A 21,834-nucleotide genomic window follows, 5' to 3' on the forward strand; every position below is an offset into this window, starting at 1 on the left:
GGGGTGTGTGTGGCAGAGGTCAGAAGAGGAGGTTGAGAACAGTCAAGGGGTTCTGAAGTCATCCAGGAACATGAGGGAGGAACTGGCTTGACCCGAGACAGGGCCATCGGGTCCCTCTGGGAGAAAGGACGCTGGGAGGCAGGGGGAGCCGTGGCCAGGGTGGGGCACCAATTAGCTGGTCTGGGCTAGGGGACTAAGCCTGGGGGCGGTTAGTGCAGGGACACTGCACAGCCTCTTGGCTCCTTGGTCCTGCTGCAGAGCCAGCCCTCTGCCGAGGGGTTCAGCGCCTCTGGCAGGCAGGCCCTCCAGGGACCCCATTAACCAGACGAGACTATTGTAAAGTACAAGGTCTCCTTTCATCCGGCGGCTTTGAACCACTGCTGGTTGCCCTGGCCGGCTCCCCACCTGGAGCCCAGCACACCCACCGGAGCGGGCCTGTGCGTCAGGCACCCACCCTGCAAATAAACAGCTAGTAAAAGGGCCCAGACTGGGAACGTAATGAGTGCCTGGGACCTGGGGGGCCATCCCCAGGCTGGAGCCCCAGCCCAGCTGCTCCCACCAGGGGCTGTTTGAACCTCTGGCTCATTACTGAGCCCATAAACTGGGCCGGCCAGAGGCACGGAGGATGCTGGCGTCCTGTACAGGCAGACCTGCAGAGCTGGCCATAAAAGCCCCGCCGGAGGAGGGAGGCACCTGCAGGAGGGCTGGGGCCTGGAAAAGGGGGAGGCGCCAGATGGGGGCTGGGGGCGAGGGGCCAGGTGAAGACCTGAGCCCCTTCACCAGCCCAGGCAGCAGTGCAGGCTACAGCCAACGGCTTCACAAGGTGATCATTCCTCGAGGGCACCGGCCACGGCCTTTGGTCACAGGACCTCTGTGGGGTCCGTGTGATCTGAAGGGGCCACCAAGGCTGTGTACACAGGGCACCTGGGCCCAGACAAACTCTGTGTGGTCAGCAGTACTCCCTGACTCCCGTGGAGTCTGTCCCCCTGAGACTGGGTCCAGGTCCCTGCTGTGACCTGGCACCCACCATCTGCGGGATGGTCAGTGGGTCCTTGCCACCCATGCAGGTAAAGCTACAGTGAGAGGACAGAGAATAGGTGTGAGTGGGAAAGCCCCAGGGACGGTCCTTTGGGTTGAATGTGACTGGACCCAGGGGTGGATCCAGGCCTCAGCATGCCAGTCCCCAGCCCTCAGCTGCTCCACGAGGCCTTGGTGGAGAGAAGCCCAAGACAGTGCAGTTTCAGGCTGACTGGTCTGAGGAAGCGGGGAGGGGACAGCAGTGGGCTGGTGAACTTCCCAGCACCGGGAGCTTTCGGTGTGCCCCAGGGCAAGCTCTTGGAGGTGAAGGTGGGGTGGGCTGGGGACACTGCCCCCAGTGCCAGATCCTTACAGTGGTGTGTCGGGGGGTCCCCCCTGACACCCAGGTTCCCAGCCAGCCCACCTTGTCCCCAAGATCGCAGGGGCAGGATTAAGAGACTCTTGAACCTGACTGACTGGGTTGGAATCCAGCTTGCCACTTCCCAGCTGGGTGACTTGGATAAATTACTCGCTCTGGTTTCCTCAAGATAGTATCTCCTCATAGGTCGTTGGAAGCATAAATGATTTCATAGTGGGAAAAGGCTGATGCCTAAGAAGTGCATATTAATGTTGTTTTTATTACCTGTCAGACTTTGGGCAAATTCTTAACTTCTCAAAGCCTTTGTTACGTCATCTGCAAAACGGCAATGAGAACCTTGACTCATGGAATTGCGAGGATTAAAGGAGCTACCTTATGTCAAGTGAGCCTGTGTGGTCCCCTCCTGGGCCCTTGAACACTGCCCTCTGGGGTCTCAACAGTCTTCCTGCTAGGATCTGACTCTGGCAAGTCCCTAAGGGACGTCCCCCTCCACTGCCTCCTCCAGGCAGCCTTCCAGGCTAGAAGGGACCACTGCTCCTCTCTAATCCTGCTCTCCTGCTTCCTCCTCTGCTTCTCCTCTGGGCCAGGATGCTTTCTGGAGGCTGGACAAGACAGAGAGCAAGATCCCTGCCCGAGCGGTATTCCAGATCTGGGACAACGACAAGTTCTCCTTTGATGACTTTCTGGGTGAGCACCATTTCCGGTCAGCGCCATCTTGCCTGTCGGGGCTGCCCCAGAACCCCTCTCTCAGGCCTTGTGGGAAGGCTGGCAGGAGGATCAGGGAGCTCAGGGTCACTGGTCCCTGGTGCTGAGTGAGGTCGGTGACACAGGGTAGTGCCAGGGTGATCAGGGTGGCCAGCAGGGTGGCCTGCCAGCCGAGGTGGCATTGAACGCTGGGCCGTGTTGGTTGGTAGGACCCAGGTAAGGAAGAGAGGGGAGCGCAGGGTGAAGGCAGTGCAAGCAGGAGCTCCGTCACTGGCTGTCTGGCCTTTCACGTGACAGGATCCCTGCCTCCTCAGTCTAGTGAGTGAGTGGCTCAAGGCTCTCTTCGCCCTTGTGCCCCAGAGACTGAGCAAATGAATACACCTGGGGCCAGGACTCTGCTGGGGGAAAGTGTGCTGCAACCCTGACTGTGGAACAGGGAGCGCTGGCTTGGAGGACGAGGTGGAGATGGTGCCTTCACAGGGTGAGGTGTGGGGCCTGCTGGCTGGACTGTAAGGAGCCGCCCCATCACAGCTACAAAAGTTCACTGGGAAAATGTGGCCTATCCCTACGATAGGATGTTATTCAGCCACAAGAAGAAATGAGATCGTGCTACACCATGGGTGAACCTTGAAAACACACCAAGTGAAAGAAGCCAGACGCAAAAGTACAAATATCGTATGATTCCTTTACATGAAATGTCCGCAATACGTAATCCACAGAGGCAGAAAGTGGTTGCCGGGGATTGGAAGGAGAGGAGGTTGGGGACCGGCTGCTCGTGGGTCTGGTGTTTTTTTAGGGGTGATGAAAATATTCTGGAATTAGATAGTGCTGGTGGTCTCACAACGCTGTGAATATACTAAAAGCCACTGAGTTGTACACTTTACAATGGTTAAAATGGTGCATTTTGTTATGTGAATTTCACCTCAGTAAAGAAATAGTGAACCTGTGAGAAAGGCGGTCCAGGAAGTCACGAGTCCTGTGTTGCAGTTCTGCTCTGCCACCTGGGGGCAGGGCGGGCTTGGACGAATCACTGGAGCCCTCCCTGTGTGGCCAGTGATTGCAGAAGTCACCGAGCTCTTGGGCCCCTGCAGAGGATGCTCTGAGGAGCAGCCCCAGTAGGAATGGGGAGGAGGGCTGCCTGCCCGTTGGGCTGCTCTTCACCCCACTTTCCCCTGACCCCGAGCCTGGTCCCCTGAACTTGGAGGACTGGCAGCTGCTCCACAACTTCACTGTAAAAGATTCAGGGTGTCAAAATCATAGCACTAAGTTGGACTTTTGTTCTCTTACTTATTATTCTGGAATACATAATTCCTGTGGCAAAATTAGAAACCGGAGATAAGCAATGCCTCCCCTTCCTATTTTATTATAATCTCACTACCCAGAGATAACCTTCACTAATATAACTAAGATAACCTTCACCTTGGCGTGTATTATTATTTTGGCATGTATCTTATACAAGCAAACACATATGTGTTATATGTGTATTTTATACATATATATACACATGCATATATGGCATATAGATAGCAAAATTGGTTCATGTTACACATACTGTCTTAGATCTTGATTTTGGGGAAAACAATATATTAAAAACATTCTTTCTGTCAGGAGTTATCCATCTGCATTGTATCTGCATCATGGTGCTTAATGTCCTGCCTGATGTCCCATCGGACCCTCATTAGTCCCCCCCTAGGTGCGTACTCGGCTCATCTCTAGGATTTCCTGCATGAGTGACAGCCTAGGCTTACATTTTTGGACCCTTTGTGCGTATCTTTCCTGAACTCTAAGAAGCAGATTTTTAGAGTCTTTGTACATTTTAGTGGTTTTTGAAACATTTTGTTCAATAGCCCTCTAGAAAGATTTTACATTTTTATATTCTCACCTGTGCCCTGTTTGCCTTAACGGCACCATTTTTCCTAAACTTTTGCTGCCAGTGTTATCTTTTTTTTAAAAAAATTGCCAATGTGGTACTTCATTTTTATCTTTCTTTGCATTTCTTCATTACTTGTAAGGTACAACTTTAAAAATATGTTGTTATCCATATTGTTGATGGGATGTTCTTTTTCGTGGTTTTGGGATGGTCCTCTTTTATTGTTGATTTTCAGAGCTTTTTATATAGCAAGGACACATTACAAATAATTTCTCCATTTTTCAATTGCTTTTCACATTTTTATGGAATTTTTTTTTGCTTACAGACTAAATAATTTTTTTAGCATCAGTCTATCAATCTTGCCTTTATGAGGTGAGGCTTTAGAAAATCAATTTTAAAAAGACAAACAAAAAATTGCATTTTATTGAATGAGAAAACAGTGTCCAAAATAAAATTAAACAGGATCATCTTTTGTTTTTAAAAATAAAACTACTACTTTTTAACTCCGTAGATTTCTTTTTTTTTAATTGGATGTTTGTGTATATTGTGAAGTGATAGCCAAAATAAGTTATGTAGTTAACAATGTTTTTTCTTGTGAAGAGAAATTTTAAGATCTACTCTTTTAGCGACTTACAGTATTATTCAGAGATTTCTTTTTTCCCCCTTCATAATGTATTTTCTAATTACATATTTTACTTCTTTTGAGTACTTATTACTTTTATTTTAAAAATGATAGTTAAGATCTGTAATTTTGCCATCAGGAAATAATCCTATGTTTCCTTACAGTCTTTATGTAGATATAGTATATATAGTTTAATATCCTGATTTTTACTTAATATTATCTTGGGATCATGTTTAAAATGGGAAATAAACATTCATCTGTAGTTGAGGGATGGAGAGATGTGTAGATGGGTGGATAGATAGATGAATGCTGATAGAGTTGAACAAATGCTGGATAGAATAATGACCTGATTAATGGATAGATACAGTGCTCAGCAAATGGTAGCTCTAGAGGGATGTAGACAGTTAAGTCAAAGCAGATAGATGTATGGAAGGATAAATGGATGAATGGAAAGAAAGAAATCTAGAAAAATAGATCCAGTCAATGAATACTTGCAGTAACTGAGCATTCCACACTGAAAAAAACCTAATCTCCTTTGTATGGTATTCAAGAATTGTTACCGAGTCCAGGCTTGCTCTGCTCACTGCACGACAGGCCAAAGAATTGAAGACGAGGTGTTGAGACAAGGAATACGACTTTATTTGGAAAGCCGGCTGACCAAGAAGATGACAGACTAAAGTCTCAAAATAACCATCTTATTAGGGTTTGGATGCCAGTTTCTTTTATAGCACAGAGAAGGGGAGGAGATGAGGAAGTAAAGTAAAAAGGCTATATTTTTGCAAATATCACCTGGAATGGCCAGCCTCCAGGAGGGGATGTGTTCATTTCTTCTTTCTTGTAGCCATCCACAGGTGGACGGTTCCGGATATTTCCCTGAACAAAGGCACTTTGGTTTAACATTCAGGCAGAGGGGCAGGGTTCCCTGAGTATAGACAGTATGTATAGACATTATGCCATTATGTATAGACAGTATCCTTTTAGTGAACAAAAGCAGTGGAAAGCAAAGGTTAAAGTAAAAGAAACAGATACAACATATAGTCCGATTTGGCTCTTCCCTGTTACAATTCCCCACTGTCAATATCCATTCCACAATCTTGTGGAAGAAGGGGCGATGGCCGTTCTAACTGCTTCATCAGATGGATCTTTCTGGGAGTGTCCATCGGTGTCAGTGTTCCAAACATTGTTTCTTTTGTTCCTCTCTGGAAAGCGTCTCCTTTACACCTGTAGCCTTAAAAAATATTCACAGCTTAAAAGTTGAGAGTTATGATGTATTCAGTGGGAATTTTGAGGCCTTCAAGCTTGGGAGGGAGCACTTCAAGTTAAGGAATTTAGCGCTTTTCTATGTATGGGAAAATGCAAGAGTCTGGGCTCACTGAAATCACTCCCTTGATATGCACCTTAGCTATCTGGGGCCTGTATCCTGTATTCTCATATCCTGAGTTTCCTCAGGGTTCACCGGCTCACGTTGGAGGGCTGCAATCGCTAATGACTGATGTGGCAGGAAATATTCAATTTCTCAGATCCTCTCCTCTTGGTCGGGATTTTGACCAATATTTGGGAGACATTTCATGATCAACTTTTGTCCCACGGCGCTGGGAGGCTCATCCCAGATCAGGCAAAAATTCTTGGTGGGCCACTCCAAGTGCTAGTTTTGGGATTAGGCCCTATTGATAATTAAAGATTCTCTGGATCCCCTATCTAACTATGATCCAGGAGACATTTTCCCTTGTTGCTTCTTCCCATACCTAGAATCACACTATTACAATTATTTTACGTTATAAATGTGATCTATTTCCTCAAGATGTTTAGCCATAGAAGTTTTGTTGGAAGCCTGGTTACACACTGGGTACTGTAAGAGACAACGGTCTTATAAAATAGACAGGATATAAGTAATGCAGCTAGTAACATTGACAAAGACAATGCGGGGAGACACAAAATACAAACCATTTGGCTTACAAAGGTGTAATTTACCAAATTACTGTGAGTCATAATTAGCTTAAGGGGAAGGTTTTCCTTACACCTGGAAAACACAGATTTAAAGCAGTCATTTTTCAGATAGAAACCATAAAAATTATAACCATATTCACCACTTTACTGAGTTCTATGTAACGAATCCTTCCTGTTAACAGCTTTATAAGCCATCAGGTTTCCCATTAGAATTCTTCAATTTCTTAGCCAGTCCAGCATTATGGCCTGAAAGCCAGAAACTTGTATTTATCCAAAGTCCTTCCTATAAATCTTCTTGAAGAGGAAGCATTTTTACAAAGGCATCATCAGAGTGAAACCATAACTGTCTATAATGACGAAAGACTTAAGAAGGCCCGTTTAAATCTGATTACAATGCAATTGACAAAGTAACTTGGTTAGTGCTGTGACGTGCAACACATTTAGATAATAACTAGAATTATGACGGATAACATTTTACCAGCACACATCAAATTTTAGGAACTCCATATAATCTCTAGAATACCGGTATCATTTGCCATACAGTATAACCTAAGAAGATTTATTACTTATTTGACACTCCCCATGTAATTCAACATACCAAGTGAACCTAATTAGTTAATATCTCTCTTTGGGGTGTTTCAGGGGCCCTTTGAAGCATCCCAAAGTTAGCTAGAGTTCAAAGGAACTTCATTATAATTTTTTTTTTTTTTTTTTGTGGTACGCGGGCCTCTCACTGTTGTGGCCTCTCCCGTTGTGGAGTACAGGCTCCGGACGCGCAGGCTCAGCGGCCATGGCTCACGGGCCCAGCCGCTCTGCGGCATGTGGGATCTTCCCAGACCAGGGCACGAACCTGTGTCCCCTGCATCGGCAGGCAGACTCTCAACCACTGTACCACCAGAGAAGCCCCTTCATTATAATTTGATTTGTGAAGTTTTGTCAAAAAAATATCAAAAGGGTTTAAACAGTCAGATAGGATCTCAGGTCACTGTGAAACAATAGTTATTCACTTAGCAGAAGTAACAGTAAAAGATTTCAAAGGCAAATACAGAACAGATCACTTAAAAGGTAGAAAAACTTAAAATCTGTTATCAGAGGCAGTTCAGAATCTTAAGAAACCTTGTCTTCTTAACAGAGAGAAAAGCCAAATTCAAATTTTTGACCAGCTTACTTTTAAAATTCATTTACTCAGTTAAACTTATTTTAAACTTAGTCAGTCCTGACCATCTACAAAACTCTTTTCTTGGGGTCCACTTTCCATAAACCTTCCATGACTTAACTTATTTTAGCACAATTCTAACTTTCAAGTTGTGGAATATCTGCAGAGATTAATAATTTTTTTAAAATTTATTTATTTGTGTTTATTTTTGGCTATGTTGGGTCTTCATTGCTGTGCGTGGGCTTTCTCTAGTTGCGGCGAGCAGGGGCTACTCTTCATTGTGGTGCATGGGCTTTACATTATCGTGGCTTCTCTTGTTGTGGAGCACAGGCCTCAGTAGTTGTGGCATGTGGACTCTAGAGCGGAGGCTCAGTAGTTGTGGTGCATGGGCTTAGTTGCTCCGTGGCATGTGGGATCTTCCCAGGCCAGGGATCGAACCTGTGTCCCCTTCATTGGCAGGCGGATTCTTAATCACTGCACCACCAGGGAAGCTCTGGAGAGATTAATTTTAGATAAAGATAATTATTTTTAAAAGTGCACCTAAAGCTCTTATCTCATTTGCATTTTCTTTCCTTAAAAGTTTCTTTACATCAAGTTACTTTCCTTGCTGATAAATTTGCAACAGATATAACAAGATTTTATTTAGCTTATATTAAACCTAGGCATAATGAAAGTATTATACTTAATGCTGATGACTCTAATGACATGTCTATATTAATTAGATCAACAAACAAACATTAATACTGAATATTTCTCAGTGCACATGAACCTGAAATTCATTTAGCTTAATTTTTCTTGTATTTAGAATTGTTTGGTTTGTAAGAACTTACTCTTCTTTAAGCCAATTAAATAGAGCTCATCCGCAAATCAACCCCAGCAATGTTATCCAAAGACAAAGACACATACAAGGACACAAACAAACAGAGACACCATAGTTCTCATTTCAAAATTTCAGCCCTGAGTCACGTACAGCAACATAAAACCCATCAGTTTACAAAAAGAGGTTGGATTAAATTTAGGTTTCTGGCAGATGGAACAAATCAAGTTCACTTGTCTAGATGGCTGAATTTTTACAGAAAAAACACTTAGTTTTTTAATTTATCCTTGACAAGTCAATTTCTAAATTACTTTGCCCTTTTCTCAAAGTTTGCATTTCAAAAAGATGGCAGAGATGAGCGTTCCTGAGAAGACCAGATAGGACACTCACATCTCAAAGATACAGTCAAGTTTTTCCTAGGATGCCTTTGTTTCCCCTTTGTTTAACATTTACAAGCCTCTTAAGATAAATAGGGAAGGTAGTCAATCAACTTGTTCTCCACTGTCTAAGTTATCTGGGGCTCCTGTGGGGAAATTAGAATCGGATGCCTCAAGTCCAGGGGAGTCCCCTGGCCTCTTACAGGATGTCAGCACAAGGGAAACTGCCCTGCTGTAGAAGTGGCCCCTGGTCCAAATTGGGTGTCCTGTTGGGTCTTAGATGGTGATACTAAACCAGGTCCCTGTGCCTTGGGGGTTATCATAGAAGCTTCTATTTGATCCCCATGGGTAGGGGAAACAGGAGGCGGTGAATATGTTGGCGGCATGTGGGGGGGGGAGCAGTTGGAGAAACTGCTGGTGCAGCCTGCTCTTTTGCAAAACACTTCTAACTGCGAGATCATATAATAATTGAGTGAGCCATTCAGGGACCATCATTCTTCTGATCCTAACATATATTGGGTCCACACCCTATTACAATAGTGTATCATGTCTTTCTTAGTCATAGGCTCATGGCTATGTTTTGCCCATTTATCTAATATACACCCCAAAGGGCTCTCCTTCAGGATAGATGGAGTATTTCCATTTTTTATAAGTTTGATAACACCAAAACACAAAAGACACAAACAAATTCCAACACAAAAGACCCAAACAAATTCTAGCATCGGTGCACACAAAACCAAGACCAAAACCAATGAACCAGTTCCTAAATCAGGTAGACTTAACCTGCAAAACCAACAAACTAGTTCCCAAATCGGGTAGACTTACCCTACAAAACCAACGAACTGGCTCCAAATCAGGTAGAGTCCAACAACAATTTCCCCCTCCAGTAGGGTACCCCAATCAAACAAATTGGCTTATCCTGTAAAGGAAAAGCCCAAAGTGAGAGGGAAATATGTTGCCAGTGTGCACGCTGGAGCAACTTACCATACAAAGTCGAGTTCATTGACTCGCAACACAAAAGGATACACAAAAGCAAAACAAGACCAAGACCAAAACAAATGAACTGGTTACTGAATTGGGTAGACTAACCGTACAAAATTGAGTCTGTGGACTCGTAGAAGTTGGTATTTTCCTTGCTTCAACTGCCAAGCGCTGCAGTAGCTGGCACCGCTTGAGGGAAGTTTGAAGGGAAGATCCTCAGGACAAATGGTCCTGGCATCTGCTAGGCCTTGCCACAATGTTCCCTGACCGGGGCTGTCTAGCCAAAAAACGGCAAGCCTCCTGGCTGGCTTGCCAAATTTGTTACCGAGTCCAAGCTCACTCTGCTTGCCACACGACAGGCCAAAGAATCAGAGATGAGGTGTTGAGGCAAGGAATACGACTTTATTCGGAAAGCTGGCAGACTGAGAAGATTGCAGACTAATGTCTCAAAATAACCATCTTATTGGGGTTTGGATGCCAGTTTCTTTTATAGCACAAAGAGGCGGAGGAGATGAGGAAGTAAAGTAAAAAGGCCATAAGGTTTGCAAACATCACCTGGAATAGCCAGCCTCGGGGAGGGGATGTGTTAATTTCTTCTTTCTTATAGCCATCCACAGATGGACAGGTTCTGGATGTTTCCCTGAAAAAGGCGCCTTGGTTCAACATTCAGGCAGAGGGGCAGGGTTCCCCAAGGCAGGCCATTCTGTATAGACAGTATCCTTTTAGTGAACAAAAGCAGTGGAAAGAAAAGGTTAAAGTAAGAGAAACAGATCCAACATGTGGTCAGATTTGGCTCTTCCCTGTTACAGAATTTCTTCAATTTGGCCTTGGAAAATAGTTTTTACATTTACCTCTCTCACTTAATCCCTTCAGTAACCTATGCTCCAATCCCATTGACTTCGTGTTGTTGGAATTGGATTAGGTGACACCTCATGAAATTGCTGTTTTTATACGTCAAATATAGTTGAATACCAGAATTTTCATATGGCTCAACCCAGTAGATGGGACTATTCTTGGAGAGGATGGTTAAAATAGATGAGTAGATGAAGCAGTATAGAAAGATAGCTGCTTGGATAACTAGGTGGGCAGATGAAAAAATTGGTGGATGAACCACAATGAGATAACACTTATACCTATAAAAAAGCAAAAGCAAAAACAAAAAATGGAAAATAACAAGTGTTGGAGAGGATGTGGAGAAATTGGAACACTTGTACATTGGTGGTATGCATGTAAAATGGTACAGCTGCTTGGGAAAAAGTTTGGCAGTTCCTCAAAAAGCTAAACATATGACCTAGCAATTTCACTTCTAGTTATGTACCCAAAAGAATTAAAAACTGGGACTAAGACATCTGCACACCAGTGTTCAGAGCAGCATTATTCACAAGAGTCAAAAGGTGGAAACAATCCAAGTGTCCATCAACAGATGAATGGATAAACAAAATGTGGTATATACATACCATGGAATATTATTCAGCCATAAAAACTATGAAGTACTGATACATGCTACAACATGGATGAATCTGGAAAACTAATTATGCCAAGTGAAATAAGCCAGATACAAAAGGATAAATTTTTATGATCCCACTTATATGAAGTGTCTAGAATAGGCTTTTTCATAGAGACAGAAAGTAGATTTAGAGGTTAGCAGGGCTGAGAGGAGAGGGGAATGGGGAGTTATTACTTAATGGATACAGAGTTGCTGTTTGGGGGGAATGAAAAGGTTATGGAAATAGGTAGTGCTGATGGTTGCAAAATGTTGTGAATGTAATTCATGCCACTGAAGTATACATCTGAACATGGTTAAAATAAATTTTATCTTATCTATAAATATTTTACTGCACTAAAAACAGTTTAAAAAGTTGATGGTTGATGGATGTAGACGATGGGTGAATGAGTGAATTTGTGCATAGTAAGATGAACGGTTGAGCAGGTGGGAAGTTCTGTTAAGGGTGAATCAGTCAGGGCACAGTAGCAGGCATATGCATGCATGAATAGATGGATGGGAAGCTGCTGTACAGATGGAATGAGAGGCAGTGGGTGGGGAGTGGAGTTTGAGCCATGGGGCTAAGACCATGGATAGAAGCTGAGGAGGCTGAACTTGCCTAGCCCCAGGGTGGTCCTAGGCTGGCAGTGACTGAGAAAGCGTGGGCCAAAGCACCCTCCTCTGCCATAGGCTCTCTGCAGCTGGACCTCAACCGCATGCCCAAGCCTGCCAAGACAGCTGAGAAGTGTTCCTTGGACCAGCTGGATGACACTTTCCACCCGGAGTGGTTTGTGTCCCTTTTTGAACAGAAAACAGTGAAGGGCTGGTGGCCCTGTGTGGCGGACGAGGGTGAGAAGAAGATACTGGCGGTAAGTCTGTTCCCTCTGGCTGGTGGAAGTGACACGTCCATAGAAATCGCTGAGCACAGACGTGTTCCTCTCCCTCTATCCTGCCCTCCCTGTCTGTTTCCCAAGACACTGTCCCTCTTCCCTGCCAGTTCCCAGCCTTCGTCTCCTCGAGGCTTGTATCCCAGGAAAGCCTATCTAAATCTAAAGATGCCCTAATCTCCCGTGGACCCTGTTTAATTTGTACTTGCTCCTTGGCCTTCACAGTGATCTCTATCCTGGGTTCCCCTCTGGCTGGGCTTCCTGTGGAGGACAGGGGTCATGCCACTCCCATTTGAGCAGGACCCTATAAGGGACTGTCCTTGTCCTCTTCTCCCTGCCCAGAGGTCTGCCCAGGCGTGTGACTGGGGACCATGGAGAATCATCCTTCCTCTGCAGGGGAAGTAAATGAGTTTACTGTCCTTCCTTGGTATCAGCAGAGGGTTGGTTCCAGGAGCCCGCGTGGACACCAAATCCATGGGTGCTCAAGTCTCATAGTCCACCTTCTGCGTTTGGTTTAATCTACAGATCTGAAACCTGCAAATGAGGGCCAACTGTATATTTATTGAAAAAATCTGTGTGTAAGTGGACCTGTGCAGTTAAAACCCGTGTTGTTCAAGGGTCAACTGTACTTAGAAACGGCAGAGAGCCAGCCAATCCCTAAAGTGGCCCTTGAAATAAAATATCCATGTTGTATAACAAATTATAACAATTAATAAGAAATACTAACATCTCAAAAGAAAAATGAGCAAAGGGCATACATAGATAATACCTAAAGCAGTACAGTGGCCATTACATATTTAAGAAGGTTCATTTCCCCTAGTAATTACATAAAGGAATGCTTTAAAATGTGAAAACATTTTTTATGTATTATATTAGGATTTTTAAAAAATAGAAACACTCATTGCTAGTGAGGATGCAGAGAGACAGCCCTCTCATTTACCTCTGTTGGGCAGGCTAATGATTTTTACCATTTGGGGAAACAATGTAGTAATATATAGCCAGAGACTTAACAATATTTATGCCCTTGAAACTTTTCATCCCACTTCTAAAATCTCTCCTAAAGAAATAACCCCATAAAATTAAAAATTTAGGGTTTATTTATAACAACAAAGAGTTGGAAACAACCTAAACGAACCAAAATAACTGGTTTACTAAATAAATTATGGTCAACCATGGCATAGATACAGCATGAAAAGCAGACTTTAAAGAGTATATAATTATATAATAAAATATATTCCTAAATGAAAGAAACAAGCTATAGAACCATATATACACAGCGTGATATTTCATATACTTGCAAAGAAAAATAGCTCTGATGAATAAAGTATTAAGAGTGCTTGTCTCTACATAGTAGAAGTATGGGTGACAGTCTCCTTTTTTTATACATTTCCGTAGTTGCTATGTGTTCTGCAAGGAGCAGGTACTTTTATGAGCAGATCACCCTGTATCTTTTTTTCAAACAAATCATAAAGTGACCTTTACATCTGTCCTGGCCTGGCTCCTCTCCAAGCCATGGGGCCAAGCCTTTATGTCTCTGATCAGGTCCCCCTTGTTCCCTCAGGGCAAGTTGGAGATGACTTTGGAGATTGTGGCCGAGAGCGAACATGAGGAGCGGCCAGCCGGCCAGGGCCGGGATGAGCCCAACATGAACCCCAAGCTCGAGGACCCAAGGTTGGTGCTCAGCCCCGACCCCTGATGCCCAAGGGGACGGGGAGGAGTATCCACAGTTCAGGAGGCACTCGCCGTAGAGCCGCACAGAGGCCCCAGGGCCCAGAGAGGGATGGCTCATCCAAGGGTGCACATTGTTAGGGGGCAGGTGACAGACATCATCCAGGACACGCTGGGCTCGTCAGCTAGTTCCAGAAGCAGGCGCGGTTGGGTAGCTCTTGGCTGTAGGCCAGGCGTTCTGTCGTGTATATATATTGTGTCATGGAACCTTCCCTGCTGAGTCGTTGTTAGTATCCCCGCTTTACAGATGAGGAAACAATCACAGCAAAGTTAAATAAGGTCATTCCAAGGAAAGTGGCGAAGCTGAAATTCTCACACCTGGTCTGATTGGCCCCGGAGCCTGACCAAGGTCTTTCCCTGACCAAGCTGCCTTTCATGGCTCTCCTGTGGTGTCAATGTGGCTTTCAAAAGGCCTTTCAGCTTTAATTTTCCCAGCTGTGAAATGGGGGCCTAGTCCCTGCCTCCCCTACCTCACAGGCCTCTAAGGGAGGGGCCTACATCCCAATCCAGTGGATGCAGAAGCCTTGAAGGCAGTTACCGGAGCCTGAAAGATGGCTGTTCGGGGGCGGGGGGGGGGGGGGAGGGGGCGGGGCTGCATTCGCTGGGTCCCTTTCCACGGCCTGCTCAGCTCAAGTCACACTTAGCACCGACAGCCCACTTTGTTATAGCGCTAGCCTGAGTGCCACTGGCTGGCAGAGCAGGGAGAGGCATCGCTGCCCAGGGATGCTGGGATCTGGGTGGAAAGACAGGGAGAGACCCAGGAGACCCAGCAGCACGCAAGCAGATGTGAAAACGGCCGTTACTGAGACACAAAATCCCGCCCGCTCTTTGAATTGTGAGGCTGACCTAGGGGAAGGATTTGAGGTTCTTGGTTATGAGACACAATCAGCTTTCTGGGTTCACTCCCCGCCAGTGAACGAGCCACGAGCATCTAGGCCAGTGGCTTAGCTTCTCTGGGGCTCATGGACCGTAGCTCACCTAACGTGGAGCCCCTCGAAGCTCTGCCCAGTCCCCAAATCTCTAGTCTGTGATTAAGTCCTGGGTCAGGAAGGAGAGAGCGGCAGGGAAGGTGACCTGGACAGGGTGGCTGAGAACGGGGTCCCTGAGGGTGCGCAGGGCTTGACAGCACCAAGAAGAGGAGGGCAACGTGGGCGGGGCTCACACTGTAGCGAAGGCTGGGAGGAGAGGGCGATGCAGGTGTGGACAGGGGCTGGGGGCCTGGAGGCTGGGCAGGTCTGGGGGGCTGACTCGGGTGGGCCAGGGCAATTTGTGAGCAGGACCCGGAGGGAGCAGCCCTGGTGGGAGGTACCCTGCTGACCTCTGGGATCTCACTCACAGGCGCCCTGACACCTCCTTCCTCTGGTTCACCTCTCCGTACAAGACTATGAAGTTTATCCTCTGGCGGCGGTTCCGGTGCGCCATCATCCTCTTCATCCTTCTCTTCATTCTCCTGCTGTTCTTGGGCATCTTCGTCTACTCCTTCCCGGTAAGCTGGCCTGAGTGGGGAGGCACAGACCCTTGTCTTGGAGGAGCTCCTGGTCTGACGTGGGAGGTACAGCCCTTGACCTCCAGCAGCTTCTGGTTCTCAGGGGAGTCTGTCATTGTCCTCAAAGTGCACCCCGTGTCTGATGGAGAGAAGTAGCTTCTGTCTTTGGGGAGTCCATGGTCTGATGAGGGAGACATAGGCCCTGCTCTGGGGAGTCCCCAGTCTGGTAGGGGACCCTTGGGGAGCTCTTAGCCCAGTGAGGGAATCTGAGTTCTTGCCCGTGATGGGGAGACACCGCATCCTCAGCAAGCCCCTGAGGGGCTATGTAATCAAGGGGTTGGCAGAAGGCGAGGCCCCTTGGGCAGGCATGGGCAGGGGAACCTTCTTGAAGGAGGGTGTGGAGTGGGTCAGGAGGGGCAGGGAAGGTGTAGATGGCAGAGCAGAGGGGAAGGTCCTCTGCTTGTGAGGATAGCACCTGCTGAGGACCTGGGGCTGGAGAGGGTGCCACCTGGGAACCTGAGAAAGTGTGTCCTGCCTGCTGCAGTGGGGTGGGCGTGGGGCAAGGTGTGGGCGAGGAGGGGGTGGGCAAGGAGCCTCTCACTGGGCGCAGTAAACACCGGGGCCCCTTTCACCTGCTAAGAAGCCAGTTGATGCCTGACGAAGAGTGGCCAGGGCCACCCGCGTGGGGACTGCTGTGCCCAGCTCCAGGGACCCCTCCCAAGGGAGGAGGTTCTGGAGCTCTCTTCCCTGCCTGTGCTTCCCTCATCCTCACAGCAGCACCCCCAGTGTCTCTAGAACCTCAGAAGGGATCACAGTGTCCCCAGGCTGACACCTGATTTTTAATATTCTTGAAATTTTGGAAACTTTTTAATACAAAAAATTCAAAATCGTATGTAAGTAGAGGAATGGTGTGATCGACTCCATGTCACCCTTATTTGAATGGAAAGAAACACACATCCAGAGAGGAGAGGGACCAGCTCAGGGCTGCATGGCAGCCCTGTGTACAGCTCCCGGTCTGGGGTTCCGGCCACAGCCCTGGTCAGCACCAGGCCGCCGGCCAAGCACACTGTCCCACAGTGGGTAGTGCGCTCTGGGAATCACTCACCTGTGAGCTCTTTGCTTCGTGAATCCTCCGGGAGGAGGAGGCCCCCAAGAGCGCTCTCCCACCGTAGCTGGCAAGGCATTGTACCAGCAGAGCACGCCTCCTACGAGGAGGACGGTTAAAACCACGGAACAATCCCCTGCAGGCCCTAAGGTCATGAACTGTGGGAGCAGCAGAGAGGATGCTCTGGTTTGGACGTCCAGGCCCCGGCTACCCCTTGGACCCTAAGTGACAAAGGAGGGTCTAGAGCTGGGATGACCGTGAGCTGGGCCGCGAGCCGGGCCCTCGTCTCAGCTGACTGTGTTGCCTGGAGCGCCAGGCTGAGGCTGTTCTGAGGCCCAGCGAGACGACTCACGGCCCGTTGGCCAAATGTGCCTGAGGCCCAGGGGCTGGTCCAGGCTGGGGGACCCTGAAGCTCATTCGGTTCGGGGGGCCCTCCTGAAGCAAAGGAAGACAGATTACAAGTACAAGGTTAGCTGCTGGGCCCTGGAAGGGCACGAGCAAGGGTGGTGCCTGGAGTGTAGCTGCCCTGGCAGTCACCTGGGCTCAGGGGTTGGGCCCAGGACTCCCCTTGTGGTCCCCTGTGTCTCCTCCCCTGGGACGCAGCCCTGTGGCCAAGTTGGGGAGGCGCAGTGGCCCTCACCTGGCCTGTCCTCAGGCTTACCTCCTCTCATGTTGAGGGCACCCAGCCGCCCCTCGGTTCAGGTGAAGACCTTATTAGCGCACGAAGTGTGTCCGGGAGGTGAGGGCGTGTTGTGTGGGTGAGGGAGAGGCTGGTGGGCCCCGTGCCCCTGGGAGCTGTCGGTCCACGAGGAGATGCAGTGAAGCCAGGGACGAGGGGGAGCACAGGGTACAGCCTAACGCCTCACTGAGAGGCCAGGCCGGGGAGCGTGGGCAAAGGGGAGCTGGTGTGGACCCTCGCTCCTTGAGGAGGTGGGCTGAGGAGCAAGCAGCGGCAGCACCAGGGAGCTGGTAAGAAATGCAGAGTCCTGGGCCAGCCCCAGGCCTGCTGAGGAGAATCTGCCTCGGGAACATCGAGGTCAGAGCATCGCTGCTGTGTGGAGCACAGCTCCATGTGGAGTCAGGAGCTGTTGGCTGGGTTCTGGCTCTGTCAGTGGCTCCCCAGTGACCGTGGCCAGGCCCTCCCGTCGCGTGAGGAAGGGGCTGGGATAGGTCAGTGCTGACCTGCTGTGACTAGCACTGTGGATAGGGGAGCGATTTTGCCTTCCCCAGGGGGGCTGCATGTCAAGCCAGCCTTCTGCTGAAGAGCTGAGGGGAGGGCCCCGCCCCTGCAAGGCACTAGGGCTGCAGACTAGGCCTCAGGGACCTGGGGAAGGAGGCCCTGCTGCTTGGCTGGGAGACGGACAGAAGATTTCCAGTCCCTTCCAGCCTGTGGTCCTTTCTCGTCCCTGGGGCAGCCTTACCCCAAAGCCCTGCGGGCAGGCCCTGGTCAGAGCCTCTTCCCTGTGTCCTGAGTCCCCAGCAGCAGCATCAATCTCCTTTGAGATCTTCGGGATGTGTCCTGTTTCGAATGCCAGCCCTGCCTTCTCTCTCCAGAGCTGGCATGTGGGGTGAGATCCTAGGCGAGGGCTGTAGGGCAGCCTGGGTCTGAGGCTGCAGACTGCTTTTGCTCGCAGGCCTTTGCTACAAGCTGGGCATATCCTCCTTCCCTCCAGCCAAGTCACCCAGTCACCTGGTGGATGCCAGGCCTGTGACCGTCCATCACCTGGCTTTCAGGCCTTGGGGGGGGCAGAGGCCTGGGTGCAGAGGGGCTCCCCCCCCAGTTGGCCTCATCTCCCACCCTCTTGGAAATTCCCCTGGGAGGGGGACAGGGAGGGCAGCCCGTCTGATTCCTCCCAGCTCTGCCCTAGAGGCAGCGGGAGCAGGGCCAGTGTGGGGAGGCAGGAGGCGATCTGGCAGGGAAGGAGCGGCGGCTTTGTTTCCAGAGTTGGCTTTCCTGGGCGGCGCTGGGGAACATACTGTCCCAATTAGGAGCCCTGTGTTGTGTTGTATGTGTTTTCATGGTTTTGCGGGGAGGAGTGGGGAGGGGAGATTCCTGCCAGTCCTGCAGCAGCCAGGGCTTAATCAGGGGTGACCCATCTCTAGGGCTGGTCCGCACTGTGGGTCATCCCTCTATACCCCCCACCCCAACTCTCTCTCTGCGTTTTGGACGGGAGCGCGGTGGCCAGCGAGCCCCAGGTTCCCGCACTGGGCAGTGTGGGAGGAGGGTGGGGAGAAGCGCAGCTGTGCCTTCAGGCCACCTGTCTGATGGAAAAGGCCGGTCCTGGCCTGGCCAGGGGCAGAGTCCTCTCGGTAGCTGGGCAGAACCTGGGGGTGGGCCCTGGAGTGACGGGGGAGAAGCCAGAGCAATTCAGGCGCTGTGGCCCCCAGGCAAGAGTGTGGGCTTGTGTGACAGCGAGAGCGCTGGCCGGGTGGAGTGCTGAGCCGAGTGTGGCCTGGGGGCTGATGAGGGAGAGGTGCAGGCAGGTGGTTGAGCGGATCAGCCACCTTTCCCAGCTCCGATTCCCTGGCAGCTGTCATCACCTGTCCCTGCCTCTCCCCCCTCCCTCCAGAACTATACCGCCATGAAGCTGGTGAAGCCATTCAGCTGAGGACTCTCGGGCCCAGGACCGGCTGCCTCCTCTGCCCTGCTCAGCTGAGTGTCTCCAGATGTCCAGGCCTCACCGTCCTGCCAGGGTGGGCAGACAGACAGAGGGACTGGCACGTGCTCCAAGCGTTGGCGACATCGAGCCCTGTGGTCACCCCGCTTTCATCATTTCTTTCTCCCCCATCCCAACCCTTTTGGGGATCGGCCCTGTGTATTTCAGTATAAAACAGTTTGAACCACAAAGCGGCGTTGGTGTGTGTATCTCTGTGGTACCTGAATGGGGTGACTGTGCAGGGGATGTCTGGGTGGGCGCGTGTGTGGGATGTGTGCCATCTGTGCCACGTTCCCAGTGGGACTGTGTATCTTTTGGCAGGACTGGTAGGGGTGGCGGGGGCTTTGAGGCTTGATGTCTGGCCTGCCTGGAGACCCAGCCTGTTCTGCTTCCGGGACGCCCCTCCACCCTGTGCCCTCCTTCCTCAGGCATCTCCTCGCCACGGTGATCTTTGCTTGGGTGGCAGTTACCTGCACCATGCCCGGGAAGAGGTTCCACTTATGCACATGGAGGCCCTCGGAAAAACTCTCCAGGCTGGGAGGCTGCTGGACCCCTGGCTGTGACCTTGTCTCCCATGCTCTTGGAATTTTTTTTGGTTCCCTCCCTCTGTTTCCTCACCCTGCTTTAATGATCTGGACTGGATAAACACACCCTTTTCTTGTGGTCTGAGCATCGCATTAGCTTTCGGGCTGACATCTCTTGCAGGAATCAGCCTTCATCTACAAGAGCAGCAAGAACATACTTAGAGAAAAACCAAAGAGCACAAAAACATCGCATTTCCGAAATAGAGGCCTCTGCCTCTGTTGGCCGGTGGGCTGGAACTCTGGAGCACAGCCTGGCAGGAGGGCTTCTCCCATTTCCTGCTGTGAGCCTGTTCCCGTGGCCCAGGCCCCGAGGCCCCAGAGTGAGCCTTCCAGCCCCCTTGTCTCTTCACTGCATGCTGGGACCCAGACTGAGGCCCTGCCTCGTCCCCACTTGATTGGCAGGACTGGGGGGTGACTGGCACAGGGCTGATGACCTGAACCCTCCTGGGTGAGGGAGCTGCGTCTTGAACGTAGAGTGGTTCTCTCTTCAGGAGAGGTTCTGACTGGAGGACACTCTCAGTGTCCAGCTCCGTGTGGGCCCTGAGAACCTGGGTGGCCAGTCCTGAGACTCTGACGCCTGACACCTGGAGCCGGGTGGCCACACCTCGCACAGAACAGGCAGCAAGGACTGGGGTTACCCAACTCTTCTGGGTCGTGAGCCTTCCCGGAATACCCACCGTGCCCGCCTGCTTGGAGGCCGTGAGCAGGCGATTCCACGGAGAGGGCTGGAGGTGAAAGGATGGAAGAGCTGGGGCTGCAGCTTTGGGAGGTGCTGAGAGAGCTTAGAGGCTCTGGAGACCTGAGAATATTGGAAGGTAGGGCGGAGGAAGCCACTGAGGAGGGAAAGATAGATCGAAGACACGAGAGAGACAATGGGATAATTAATGGAACCAGCTTCTGGAGAAGGAGGGGAGGGCGTAAGCTTTGGAAAGAAAGTTCTCTTTTTCTTACAGGTACAAGAACACTGGAGGAAATAAATACATACTGTGCAAGTATCAGCTGGGCTAAATGAGTTTGGGGGCACATTGTGCCCACTTATTAACTTTTTCCTTTAATCATTTGCTTTCTCTTGCTGCTTTGAGTTGCAGATCATAGGAAACATTATTTAAACGAGTAAAGGGAAATATAATGGCTTCAGAGAAATGAAATTTTCAGAGGGATTGACTTCGGGTGAGGGCTCACTCACCTCCTCAGTTAGGTCACCAAGACTTTGCATTCTCTCTCCGCTCTGCCCTTGTCAGGCTAGGGTTGGGGTTAAAGCTGCTGCCTGGAACCATATAGGCCACCAAGCAAAACTCAGGGAGAATGAGGAACGGATGGTGAGGAGATACCGTGTCCAGCACATGTTTATTGAGAGACTCCACATGGCAGCCCTAGAGCAGGTTCTGAGGGTATAGCAGGGAGTTACATGTGACTCCTGGCCTTCCATAGCTCCCAGCATGGGGGGAAAGGCGGATCAGGAAACCATGGTTATTTGAACGCTTGTGAGAGTATCAGAGAAGGGACACCCTGGGGCAGGGAAGGGATGTCATCTGAGTGGAGCATTGGACTGGTCCAGTGGCTAAGAAGGGAAAGCTGTGCTGAGCAGCTGGGATAGAGACCAATCTCCGGCTGTCAGAGAGCCTGGCTTCTTCAGGGCAAGGCTGGATGTGGAAGGGCCTGTATCTGCGGCTGAAGAGTTTGAACTTCATTCCGGAGGTAAGCAAGAAGCACGGAAAGACTTGAAGCCGGACTGGCCTTGCTCAGAGGTGTGGTTTCTTAGTTCTTATCTTGGGAGACAGGAGTCTTCTGGGAGCACATGGTGGGCTTCAGGTTGTATAAGCCTTATGGCTTTCGAGAGGGTGAGGGTCCTGTGATCTCACCCAATTCTGCAATAGGGTCTATGATCACAAGTGGTGAAGAACAGTTGCTCAGGATGCTGTGTGGCCGGTTGCAGAGGGCCATTCTAGAAGGCTGGTCCATTAGTCCAGGAGCCAACTCTGAAAAGCAGGGCAGGAGTCATTCATTCATTCATTCACTCATTCATTCATTTA

At 49.4% G+C, this 21,834-nt stretch overlaps 1 protein-coding gene across 26 annotated transcripts in view; it reads left to right on the forward strand.

Annotated features, from left to right (window-relative positions):
• Positions 1-19,399, forward strand: part of DYSF (dysferlin) — a 223,145-nt gene extending 203,746 nt beyond the window's left edge. For all 26 annotated transcript variants that reach the window (XM_027131963.1, XM_027131965.1, XM_027131977.1 and 23 more), the window contains 5 exons: positions 1,984-2,083; positions 12,045-12,223; positions 13,803-13,912; positions 15,308-15,455; positions 19,131-19,399. In XM_027131963.1, the coding sequence (XP_026987764.1) occupies positions 1,984-2,083; positions 12,045-12,223; positions 13,803-13,912; positions 15,308-15,455; positions 19,131-19,169 (576 nt within the window). In that variant the 3' untranslated portion in view covers positions 19,170-19,399. The remainder of the gene's footprint in view (positions 1-1,983; positions 2,084-12,044; positions 12,224-13,802; positions 13,913-15,307; positions 15,456-19,130) is intronic.
• Positions 19,400-21,834: the final 2,435 nt, after the last annotated feature.

This window comes from Aethalodelphis obliquidens, unplaced genomic scaffold, assembly GCF_003676395.1.
Source record: "Aethalodelphis obliquidens isolate GAN/ISIS:26980383/991018 unplaced genomic scaffold, ASM367639v1 scaffold40, whole genome shotgun sequence".
Taxonomy (NCBI): domain Eukaryota; kingdom Metazoa; phylum Chordata; class Mammalia; order Artiodactyla; family Delphinidae; genus Aethalodelphis; species Aethalodelphis obliquidens.